The sequence below is a fragment of the Larus michahellis genome, chromosome Z (genome assembly GCF_964199755.1).
Source record: "Larus michahellis chromosome Z, bLarMic1.1, whole genome shotgun sequence".
NCBI classification, from domain to species: domain Eukaryota; kingdom Metazoa; phylum Chordata; class Aves; order Charadriiformes; family Laridae; genus Larus; species Larus michahellis.
In genome coordinates, this window is record NC_133930.1 from 13870988 (window position 1) to 13884501 (window position 13514).

General features: G+C 37.9%; 1 protein-coding gene across 1 annotated transcript; it reads left to right on the plus strand.

Annotated features, from left to right (window-relative positions):
- The first annotated feature begins 518 nt into the window (after window positions 1-518).
- Window positions 519-12820, plus strand: LOC141735721 (sperm flagellar protein 2-like). Its single transcript, XM_074568856.1, has 6 exons — window positions 519-533; window positions 1097-1189; window positions 3346-3519; window positions 5612-5794; window positions 5927-6049; window positions 12621-12820. Exons 1-6 carry the CDS (start codon window positions 519-521, stop codon window positions 12702-12704), a joined length of 672 nt encoding a protein of 223 aa, XP_074424957.1. The 3' UTR covers window positions 12705-12820.
- The last annotated feature ends 694 nt before the right edge of the window (window positions 12821-13514 follow it).

The window sequence follows — 13514 nt, forward strand, 5'->3', positions numbered from 1 at the left end:
TTTCTGTTCTGAAAATACCTTGGAACTTCCCATTTTGTCCTATTTCATTGTATTGCTTTGTAAAGAAAACACATAATGATAATGCAATATTTTATATAACCAAGAATGTAGTAATTCACCTTAAATGTGGAAAGGATGTTGCTAATGAAATATATAACTTTGTAACAATATTTTAACTCAATGCCTACACTGAAAGACTATTGCATCTCTCATTAATATCTGAGATTCATTAAGATTTCCAGCTATTTGGAGTCTTCCATATTAGTCTATTAATCTAATAGGGAATACACTGATATTTTTTTAAATGTTAAAATCATTCAATAAAAATTGTAACAAACTTTATTCTCTGTTTTATACTGAGACTTACATGCATTTAAAATGTCATGAAACTTAATTTTATTTTACTGTCCTAACAAGAAACAAGTCTGAACCTGTACTAGTTAACTACACATACCTAGGTAATGGTACTCAGTTGTCCATACTGTGGGGTTTTTTTGCACGACCTGGCATGGTTGAACATGGGCAACTTCCAAGCAAGTGAGTTTTTCTGTAGGTGGTCTCTTCATGGCCATCCTGTTTTAGAAGGTAAGATCTAGTTGATGTTTCCTGTGTGTCAGGTCTAGTATTAGAGATTAGGTTCTGGGCACTTTTAATTTACAGTTGTAGGTATAGCTCTGTAGGCATTATAGGACACTTAGTCTTGTTGTTGGGAGCAGGCAAGCATGGGAAGCGCCATGCCTCTGCCCTTCATTATACTGAAGTGTACGGACAGTTTCTTCCAAAAGGACAGCTAGGATAAAAGCTATGGGATAGCAAAGGATGCCCTAAAAGGAAAAAAACAGAACACACATAGAACCTCTGCATCATATTACGCTTCTTGGATTAACTACTACCTAGTTAATTTTCACTTTTTTCAAGAGCATAGAGTCACTTCTATCCTATTCCATTTTCAGTAATTCCCAAAGTATCTATTACAAAGTACAAACAGCTACTTATTTATTCTGATGTCATTCTATATTAATAAATTCAACTTGATTAAGTCCAGGAATTAAGCTCTTAGTAATCTATCTAATCTTTTTTTTTTTTTTTTAATCAGGTTGGCTTATGGTTTAATGAAGATGAAGATCTAAGCATAACAAAAAGTTGCACAGAACCTTTGCCTTTAGATAGGATAAGAAATCTCCTAAAGGTAATTTTAAAAACATAGCTATTTTGAAGAGACCACTCAGTATTCTAACCTGAGAGGTCTTGCTCAAAAGTTTCTTGGGTCTCTTTTTTTCCATAACGGCTACAATGTTTCAGTGGTTTTTGAGGTCAGGGAGCGCTTCAGAATATGATTTCCATGTATAAAAAAATCAAAGTTAGAAATAACATGGAAAGGAATCGAGGAATTGTCCTTCGGTGTTCTAAATCATAGTTTACTCAGAAAGTCTTAATTATTTGTGTTCTCCTTTGAACTTCATTAATTTTGCTACACAGTTACCAGCTTGGTAAAGAATGGGAGACAAATGATCCCTGTATCTAAGCTTGTGGAAGTCTCCGTGGAAGAGGGAGGTAATAGTGTGATCTGAATACAGGAAAATGTTTTGGACCTATTGTTGCATGTTGATGCAGACACAGACCAGCTGTCAGTGAAGGAAGAATTGGTATGTGAACTATTGATGGGCCCTGACAATATCCACCCAAGGGTGTTAGGAGAGCTGGCTGGCATTGTTGTGAGGCCACTCTCCATAATCTTTGAGAAGTTGTGGAGATCAGGGGATGTCCGAGAAGACTGGAAGAAGGCTAATATCACCCCCATCTACAAGAATGGCTCAGAGGAGGATCCAAGAAATCATAGGCCCACCAGTCTTACTTCAATCCCTGGGAAAGTTATGGAAAAAATCCTCCTGGGGGCTATCACAAGTCAAATGAAGCACGTGATTGGGAAAAGCCAGCATGGGAGTCACCAAGAGCAAATCATGCTTGACAAATCCAATCTCCTTCCGTGACAAAGTAACCTGCTAAACCCCCTAATGAGGGGTGAGTGGTGGACATTGTCTACCTGGATTTCTCCAAGGCTTTTGACGTGGTTCCCAACAGCCTCCTCCTAGAGAAACTGATATGTTACGGTCTAGACAAGTGGTCTGTGCAGTGGGTGGGGAACTCGCTGACAGGCCGCACACAGAAGGTGGTGGTAAATAGCTCCTTTTCATACTGTTGACCTGTCACAAGTGGGGTTTCCCAGGATTGATACTGGGCCCAACACTGTTTAGGGTCTTCATAAGTTATCTGGATGATGGGATCAGGTGTACCCTGATGAAGTTTGCTGATGACACCAAAATGAGTGGGGAAGTGGACATTTCAGGAGGGAAAGGCACCCTGCAGGAAGATTTGGATAGGCTGGAAGAGTGGGCTAACAAGAACCTTAGGAAGTTCAACAAGGACAAGTGTAAGGTCTTGCACCTGGGAAACCATAATCCAGGAGTGCAGCACAGGCTGGGATGTAGCTGTCTGGTGAGCGGCTCTGTGGAAAGGGACCTGGGGGTCTTGGTGGACAACAAGCTCAATGTGAGTGACCAGTCTGCTGCTGCTGCAGCAAAACAAGCCAACAGGATGCTGGGTTGCATCTACAAGGGCATCACCAGCAGAGGTAAAGAAGTCATTATCCCACTCTAGGCAGCACTTGTCAGGTCACACCTGGAATACTGTGTTCAGTTTTGGTCCCCGCTGTACAAAAAGGATACGGGCAGGCTGGAGAGGGTCCAGAGAAGGACCACCAAGATGCTCAAAGGACTGGGAAGCCTGCGCTGTGAGGAAAGATGGAGAGTATTGGGTTTGTTCACCCTTAAGAAAAGAAGGCTTAGCGGGGAAATCTTGTCACCGTGTTCCAGTATTTAAAGGGTGGCTATGAAGAAGATGGAGACTCCCTTTTGACAAGCAGTCACATGGAAAAGACAAGGGCTACAAGGTACTCCAGGGGAGATTCCGATTGGACACAAAAGGAAAATTTTTCCCAGTGAGCACAGTCAGCCATTAGAATAATCTCCCGAAGGAAGTGGTGGATTCCCCAACATTGGACACTTTTAAGATTCAGCTGATCAGGGTGCTAGGCCATCTTGTCAGGACCATGCTTTTGCCAAGAAAGATTGGACTGGATGATCCTTGGGGTCCCTTCCAACCTGGTATTCTAGGATTCTATGATTCTATGATTTATCTTGATTTACACAGCCTCAACACATTTTTAAAGATAATATTACCTATCATCAGTCATTACTTTATTTCATCCTTTTCTCTAGTCTTTGATTTGTATTTTATTAAATTCCACTTGTAGACGTTAATTTACATGTTTTTGTCCTTTTATAGTTTTTCTTCAGTTTATTTGCTGATACCAGAAAAGATCCTGCTCTGGTCAACTATATGGAGATGCTACTTTATTTTGCCTCCCACTCGGATCCAGTGGAAGGTGTTTACAGAGCACTTAGCATTGCTACTGGAACATATATTCAGAGAAAAGAAGCAGCATCTCTCCCATGTGTGGTAAAACATTACAGCAAAATATTAGAGAATAGTAATAGTGCTTGCAAATTATAAATTAGCTAGATATCTGTATATTTTCTTACTCTAGGTAGCTCCAGTCCTTACAAGTAGTTCCACTGACTTCATGGGAACTCTGAGAATTTCCACATACTTACTTTCCCACTCAGTTTATTGGCTCTATGGATCTGTGCTCTCTCTCATGTATGTCTCATGACGTCTCCCAATACAGACAGTTTGTGTGCGTAATTCATTTTGGGGATTCCTTAGAAACATAGAAATATCTAAGAATTAGATGCTAAATGAACATCTTGCATGTGTGGATGCTCTTTGTCTTTATAGTTGACTTTCATAGGTTGGTGCTCAAAATTGCAGGGTTGATAGGACATCATTTTAATCTTTTCTTTCTTCTTATGCATTATGTTCCATATGTGTACACTTTAACAGTAACGTTGAATACAGAAAAAAAGAGAACAGATAAAATCCTGTTTCACAGAAGTGCATGTTTTTACCATTGGCTTCAGCAGGGCCAGCATTTCATGCAGGGTATTCAACAACCACAAGGGGGCCAAAAGTGCATTGTGAGTTGGTATTGCGCCACATTGGAGTAAAGCTCCATCAAATAGAAAGATATAGATCCCTGGAGACATACAAAATGGTTTTCGGCACCAAATTAAGATCCTAAACCTTTGTCTATCTGTGGCTGTTTACATGTGATCTAAATATCCCAGTTTTCACTACAGGTACTGGAAATCTAGTAAATATTATGAGTTGGATATTCCTCAGTGGAATACAAAGAGCTTTCTAGCCTCATCTAAAAAAAGTTTTGTAATACAGCTTAGATAGCCAGCTTATAAGTAGGCACTTACACAGCAACACTTGTTTTAAATTGTCTCTTCTCCCTTTCTTCTTCTGTCCTGATAATTGTGATGACTTCTCATTGGTAGCTGCCTGCAGAAATATGCCTGAAACTTTAATGATGCTAATAGAAGATCAGATAAACATTCTAGAGACTTTTGTTACTTTTACTGACATCATAGCAAATACCCTTTTGCTTAAAATGTTTAACTTTTAAGTGTCAGTAATTTTGTTATTGGTTTTGTACGTCTTAGAGCTAAATGTAAACAGTAATGGGAGACAGAAAAACCTAAGTGCTGGTATTTGTCTAATGTCCGCTGTTGAGTGTTAAAAAGACTCTGTCAAAGACTCTGCTCCTCCTGTGGTGGAAAAGACATGTATTAAGGTCTAAGACATGTAGCACAAGTGTGACTGTATCTCAGCTGTCTCCCTCCTAATGAGGAAAGAAATGGTATGCTCAATTAAATGCAATTTCCTGTTGTTCTTAGTGGTTAGTCTGCACAGTGGCGTAATCAATTAAATGCAATTTCCTGTTGTTCTTAGTGGTTAGTCTACACGGTGGCCTAATCTAGTCAAAGCATTATTCACCTGTGTGAGGTCCTTTCTCATCTTTGTGCTCACAAATCTTTACAGCAGGTTGTTTTGGTTTGTTTTTTCTCTTTGGCCATCTTTAATATCACCACAAAGATACTCATTGCTTTTTTTATAATAAACTTCTAATTTTCCTGCATAAAGCCTTTTTCATCTTTTTCTTTGGAGAGCTGGTGACCCTATGTTAACTCTTAGCCACAACCAAGTTGTTGCAATGACTCCTTGATTTGTACTAGAAAATTCATGCTGCATTTTTCGTGTGAACATCTGGAATTGCCAAGTTTACTCCTTATACAAGCACAAAGTTCTTGGTAGAGTATTGTAATTTGTAACTATTCAGTATTTTTATGTTTTGTTGCTCTGAAGAATGTTAATTTCTCAGTGGAATGTTGGCTATATTAGTGGGAAAAGCTTGTATTAAATTTCTACTAAAGCCAACATTATGGATATTTCTGGACTCTCAGGATCTGTTCCTTCATCCTGTAGTTCAGCAGGTAATTTTGTGTGAGTTGATGATTTTTGTTTTGTAAGAAGTGAAGTTTGGAAGTATAATCCACTGCTCCTTTGTGAATGTCTAACTGGAACAGATGACCTACTGACAGACTTACTTATCACCAATTATTATACATATGCTTTATTTTCTTAGACTACACCTTACACCAATATAGTGCCAAATGAGAAAACTTTAATAGAAGATGAAAAAAAAGTTTCAAATTACACGGGTGAAGGAATAATTTCAGTCGCAACTCTACTCAAAGTGTTTCATACTGGAGGAAGTAAAGATGATCATAGATTCAGTAATCTGGATAAGGAAGGCAGCTATGATAAGGTAGGCTGCCTGATTCAAAGAAGGTTTTGTACTTTGCATTATACATTAACTAAATACCTGCTGCAATATTTGCTTTTTGCCAAATTATTTCAAACACCTAATAAATTGACCACGTATTATTTTTTCTTAAAGCTTTTCATCAAAATATACAAAGAATTAGGCACCGAAGATCTCAGAACCATTCCAGTTGCACTCCTTTTGAAGCATCCTTTCATTCAAGACTTGATCAACAGCTATCAAGAATACAAGCTTCCTGTAAGTATTGCTTTCTGGGACCAAGAAATTTGTAAGTACACGTATTGAAATTTGCATTATCCCAGAAGTGTAAATGTAGTTAATTTAGATACTGCCGGTTTGCAGTAGTCTGCCATACTCTAGAACTTCCCTGTTACCTGCACCTATATTTAAATGTGCATTTAAACAGTTGCACATGAGGCAAGTTTGAGCCAGAGTATCAACCTATTAAATCTATGGTTGAACTACGGCAAAAATGTGTTACATACAGGGTGTAAGAAAATAGTGTGAGACAAGACAAAAGGATGCTTGCATTCGCAGGCCCAAATATCAAACAGTCTTCGAAAGTTTGAGATGATCACAAACAGGGGCACATAGTGTCCCACAAACTGTAAATCTGAATAAAGTACATGATGCTCCAGGAATAACTTGCTATTTCTTAATTATATTCATCACTTGCAAGAAGTGAAGTGCCTAGCATTTGCTATATAAATCACTCATAATTATTGTTAATAAAAGACAAGATGTAAGAATAAACGAATATATTTACTCTGTCAAAGTAAGGGTTAAAAATGTGTTTGCCAGAGTAGGAGAGATACAAAAGGAAAATATAAGACAAAGACAACACAAGTTAAGATTGAAACCATCAATGAGTATCTATCTCGCCTATGTTAATGTCTCAGCCAATTTTGGAAAATAGACACCATGGAATGTTAATCATTCCTCCCTTCCCCATTCTTTCTTCCTCACCCTTTTTATTTAATCAAGTACTGCGTTTCCTAATTTAAACATTTTTTCCAACTTCACTGAATTTCTTGCAGACCAAAGTATTTCTTAAACTAGCTCTGTCTTCTATACATGATCCATCTCAAGAACTGTTCTTTCCACAAACATCCCACTGGCTTTGCAACATTTAGCATAATGCAAGCTCCCCATGAATACCCAATGTGCTGAGACATAAAGTAACACTTAACTAGGATGTAAACTGGGTAATGCCATATGCATATACTCTTCTGTTTACAGAGAGGGGGACTTATTTTTACAACCTTTTCACACTAACCCATAGCTGAAAATCAAGAGCACAGTGTCTATTCCTTATCAAAATTTCTAATCTTCCTGTACCACTTTCAGGAGGAACTATGTTATACAGCTTGAAAAATAGATTGTAGTATACATTTAAAATTTATTATCTGCCATCAATGACCTATGTCATTTGTGCCTGGTAGGGTATGTTCAGGGCAATACAGTTATAAAAATTGTCAGTCAGTGAGAAAAGGCATAGTTGAGAAACTATCGTATATGAATTTTGGCAGTAGGTGAAGGTTTCAGTGCACGTGGTCTAGCCCAAAGGAGTTTCCACAGCTTGTCTATCAAAGCCGTACTGGTATAATTGCATTTAAATATTACACTTTTCTACTTGGCAGATTCGTTTGATGCCTGTATCTCCTGACTTGACAGTTAGATAATGCAGAGCTTCAGTTTTTGTTCGTAATAGTTAGAATTTCCTCTTGCAAGGACTTATACTGACTGTATCTCAACTATAGTGCTCTATGGTTTCTATAGTTAAAAAGAGAAGATTATATTACTTGACTGTAGTGGTAAATACAGACTGCTGTTTTATGCATGAAATAACACTTCACAGTCTTGCTTTCAAATTCTGACTAACTGGGGAAGAGCTAAGACCGCAAGTTCTTACTCGACTTTATAACAAATTATTATATTCAGCACAAAACAGGCACAGAGACGCAGTGGCCATTGGTTTACGTAGGTTAGGATTCTGTTCAAAAACATAGGTACTCCAGAAACAGTTTTTCTCTGACAATTCTTCAAAGAACTATATTTGGTGAACAGGTGAAATTCTTCCCAAAACATTTCCAAAGTAAGTAAACAATATTTTTAGCATCAATTACTTTTTTTCAGAAATTGTCCTAAGACTATAAAAATCTTATAAAAATGAATCCAACCACAGTGCTGTTATTTTCAGATCTTTTACAAGATAAATATAGCAAGTTAGGGTGTGGTTTCTAAGGTTAAATGTTTCTACTACTGCACTCATAAACAGTGGAAAATAAAATGTTTTGCTGAAAACTACAAATGGAATATGTAGCTTAGAATTGTTCAAATTTGAGTTAAGGCACCTGATTCCTTTGGCTTCTTGATGACCTGTTCAATTTTAACCAACAATATCTGTGAAAAAAAAATTTCCTCCAGGTGAGATATATTCTTATGTTTTGGAGGGAGTTTGTTTTCTCAGTTCATATACCAGTGGGCTGGCAACATCTTACATAATGATGACATTTCTGTTAGCCTCAGTACAAATGCCAACAAATGAATAAGCTTGGAAATTCTATTAGTTTTTCATCTGTTCTTTTCTGGCCTAATTAGAAGTCTTTCTGGCCCTGACTAGGGCTTTCAAGTGATTTGCCATTATCAACATTTTTTTTTCACATATCAGATGAAATTTGTTCCTTTAGAATAGTTAAACCACACCTATATGTGAGTGTGTGTTTATGAATACACTTCATTACATTCTGAATAAAATTGTCTTTAAATACATTTAATAAAAAGTCAGCGAACATTTTTATTAGACCAACTTACTCAGATGGAAGAAGCAAGCAATTCTGCTTTTTCCACTGCATAGGTTTGTCTATTAAGTTTGGTCTTCTTCAGGCCTGGTATTATTTCTTGTCACAAATTTTGCCTTCTATCCCAAAACTGTCACAGTAATACAGGAATACCACACATTTTAGTAACTCTCCATTTTGATTGCAATAAATTTAGGTAAAGAGTCTGGGATATATTCTACTTCTATAATTCTTAATGGTTGCATTAATCTGTTATTTTGAGTGGACTACATTCTTACAATTACTGTGGATAACAAGGTTGTTTGACAATTAGCATTCAGTTTGTTGGTATCAAAACTAGTATGCTTTTGATTATGTTACGTTTTTTATCCTGCTTTCAAATCCTGAATAGTCCTTCTAAAAAACCTCTCATTTTGAAGATACGGATATCATGTTTTGACTCCATTTAACACCGGCCCTTGCATCAAGCTTGTTCCTTCTAAATTAATCATCATATTATTACTGCTGTTATTGTTGTTGGGTTCGTTAATAACTTCAGTAAAATGACTCAGATTTTCATTCAAATAGGAGTTTCACCAAGATAGGACTTCTAGTAGTGTTTAGTTGATATGTTTTTACCAAAAAAGCATTTATTAGCATGTTGAACAACTATTACAGAACCTGTTTATACTCACAGCAGCCATTTAATATTACACAACTCAACAACCATTCAGAACTCCATCTATCATTTAACAAAGTAAAAATACTTTCTGTCTAGGGAGAGTTCATACAGATTATATTCAGCAAGGCTTATGAGGTGGGCCATAGTTTGTACTCAATGCTTTGGCAGAAAAAAACACTGCTGAATCACTGTCTACTCATAGGCGGTACTTCTAATACTTATGAAACTTGAGAAGCCTTTTTCATGTGGTGTTTTAAATGTCCCAATGCACAAGAGTTGCACACTGACAAGCTGAGGCTGTCCCGCATGACATCCTGATCTCCAAGCTGATATCATATGGGTTTGATGGATGGACAATTCAGTGGATAAAGAATTGGCTTGACGGCCGCACCCAAAGAGTGGCTGTCAATGGGCCCGTGTCCAGGTGGAGGCCAGTGACAAGTGGAGCCCCTCAGGGATCAGTACTGGGACTGGTCTTGTTTAACATCTTTGTCAGCGACATGGACAGTGGCATAGAGTGCACCCTCAGCAAGTTTGCCAACGACACCAAGCTGTGTGGGGCGGCTGACGCGCTGGAGGGAAGGATGCCATCCAGAGGGACCCTGACAGGCTGGAGAGGTGGGCCCATGGCAACTTCATGAAGTTCAACAAGACCAAGTGCAAGGTCCTCCATCTGGGTCGGGGCAATCCCAAGCACCGATATAGGCTGGGCAGTGACTGGCTTGAGAGCAGCCCTGAAGAAAAGGACTTGCGGGTGCTGGTAGACGAGAGGCTCAACATGAGCCGTCAGTGTGCACCTGCAGCCCAGAAAGGCAATTGTATCCTGGGCTGCATCAGGAGAAGCATGGCCAGCAGATCAAGGGAGGTGATTCTCCCCCTCTACTCCACTCTCGTGAGACCCCACCTGGAGTACTGCGTCCAGTTCTGGAGCCCCTACTACAAGAGAGATATGGACGTGCTGGAATGTGTCCAGAGAAGGGCCATGAGGATGATCAAAGGGCTGGAGCACCTCTCCTGTAAAGACAAACTGAGAGAGTTGGGGTTGTTCAGTCTGGAGAAAAGAAGGCTCCGAGGAGACCTTATAGTGGCCTACCGTATCCTAAGGGGGCCTACAAGAAAGCTGGTGAGGGACTTTTTAGGATGTCGGGTAATGGTAGGACTAGAGGGAATGGATTAAAACTAGAGATGGGACGATTCAGACTGGACGTTAGGAAGAAGTTCTTCACCATGAGGGTGGTGAGGCACTGGAACAGGTTGCCCAGAGAGGTGGTGGAAGCCCCATCCCTGGAGGTTTTTAAGGCCAGGCTGGATGGGGCTCTGAGCAACCTGATCTAGTGGGAGGTGTCCCTGCCCATGGCAGGGGGGTTGGAACTGGATGATCTTTAAGGTCCCTTCCAACCCTGACAATGCTATGATTCTATGAAGAGAAGGAAAATTTAACTCAGTGTTTAAATACCTAGTTTAAAAAAGAGATCTATGTTTTGCTTTTTATCATGTATTCCATCAAAAAAATCTTAAGAAATACATGAAAAGTAGTTTCTTACATAAAAAAAAGAGAAAAATGTCTGTTCGCGTAACAGAAACATTAAGTTTTCTTCATTAAACTCAGAAATAGCAAATCTGTTGGAGTGCTTTGAGGTTATTTAGTTTTGGTTTCCTCTGCAAAACTGGTAGTTACATAAACAAAATCTGTCCAGAGGAAACTTTTTTCATTCTTAACACATATTTAGATGCTGTTCTGTCACTCTCTTTTCTGCATCAGAATATAATTTTCAATCATACAATTCTTACTTTCAGACTGATATTTAACATATATTTCTATGGCGCTGCTAGACTATAAGATTCCCACCTCCCCCACACATGAACACAGTCATAGAATTGGATGTGTCTCTATCTATCATTTGCTCCACAATGACCAGCAGTAGCTTTCTCAAACTTATTATTTACAGACACATAGGCTTGTACTGTATATTTAGAATGCTCATAATAAAATTCACATTCTACCACGCCAGAAACGCTTCAGTTTTCTGAGATCCTCATCTGCTTCGTGTGGTAATGATAAGTACTGATAATGAACTTGCTGAAGGTTCCATTTGCTAACATTTACTTTTGTCGAACCGGAACTGAAACTCCTTTTTCTGACTCAATGTGCTGAAAAAGGCCTCCTTAAACTGAAGTCTTTCTTAGAGTCAAAGATAAATGTTAGTACTACCTTCTAAAACAAAGAACTCTTAAAGTTATCTTTTAACATGGTTATTCTGTGTTCACTGAACCGCTCCTGATACTTTGCAAGGCAGGGGAGGCATTGTTACATACTGGCAGTTTCTTCTTTTGAAAAAAGACTGTATCTTCAAAATACGAACAAAATACGTATTGGAATATGCATCTGAATTTAAACTAATTCATGTTACAAAAATTCTGACTGTTAATCAGTCTCCTAAAGGAAAAATGTGTTTACTGACAATACCAGAAAACATTAGGAAATTAAATTACCCTTTATCTTTGTATAAACATTCAGCGCATTATTTTTTAAAATCAAAAAATCCTTGTTCATCCTACTTATGTGATGGATAGTATTGCTGCAATTGGAAATAGGGAAGATTGTGCTAATACAAAATTATTGAAAATTAACAAATCAAACAATGTGTTACTAAGAACGCAGAACTGTGCAAAAAAGAGTAACTAAATCCAGGTGCGTATTATTCCAAATGTTAGTTATTTATTTTCTTTCGTTTCCGTTTCCTTCAAGTATTGTTTAACTTCAGCCTGAAATCTGACATATAAAAAAAGAAACTTTATTGAAGAATTAATCTCTGTATGTCCTGAACAATATTTACCGGTTTAAACAACAGTCTCAATACCTCTCTTTACTGATAAGTTTAAGCCGATGCTTAAGATCTCTGCTTACTTTAAGAACTGCATTTTAACTCACTGTAGTTTTGTAAAACCACTGAAGGGAATGATGTTGTGTGGATAACATGAAAACATCATCTCAGTGAGACCTGTGGTACATCAGGAACTCTTAGAATTTGCCATGAAGAATGTTCTTTCCACAATTGTCACTGTATGTTCATGTTTTCATTAGTGCACTGAACACACATAGTGCTTAAGCTGAAAGATGGTGTTGTTTTTAGTGCCCTTCTGGAAGACATCTTATGTAACCTACGGAAAGTCTAATTTAAAGTAACGTATCTATCTCCACTGAAGTTGGTTTTCCATCACAATCTTCTAGTCATTAGTTAGAAAGCTCACACCATGGAAAGACAGGCATTATTATTGCAAGTTTTAAGGTAGATCAGGCTGCGACATGAAATAATCTTATAACTTTTCATTTTCTTTTTTCTAGGATATTAAAATCTTCCTCCAAAGATCTGAACAAGCACACTCAACTGATGGAAAGAACACCACATGTAAAGACATCAATGTATGAAAAAACCTTGTTCATGAAAATTAAGTAATGGGGTTTTTTAAGTTTGTAAGAAAGGTGTCTTAGATCTGTAGTCCTCCCACGAGAAAGGATTGTTTGTTTATTGTTGCAAGAACAGAATCCCATTGCAATTACACTTTTTCTGTTACTTTAAATTAATTTAAAAAAAAAACAACAACAAGAACAACAAAACAGAACAGAGAAAGTTATGTTGAGTTCATATTAAATAATCTGATGATACTTCTAAATAAAATTAAACCATTTTCTGAACTTAAATAGAGCTGATAGTGTGTTCATTAAAAATTGGTATAAGAACAGAGTATGTGAAATTCTTGTGTGTGAGCAAAGATACCTGGTCACCTTTTGTTATGTGTATAGTTTACTAATTCATTAATTTTTAATGAATTAAATGTTGTAATCAATTAATTTAAAAAAATAAGTTACAATTCATAGCTAGTAAAATAAGTAAAGGAAAACACTCTTTTATCTAAGATCAGGATAAACTACCAAAAGGACATCCCGTACATGAAAATGGAGTGCTTGTTGACAGCAGAGGTGATGAACCTTTGTCATTCAACCTTTCTATTTCTAACCTTCCATTAGACCTCAACTCTGCTACCACCCCCTAAAAGTCTGCGGGCGGTTCTCCAGTGCAGCACCACAGGCAGCCCAAGGGTGCGGGTGGTGGAGGGTGCTGCTGCCCAGTAAAACTCCCCTACCATCACGGTGCACTGAACAGGCCCCAAATGAAGCAGTGAGGTAGGTGCTACACCAGTTGTGGGTCCACTGCTAATCCTGCACATGGTATTGGTA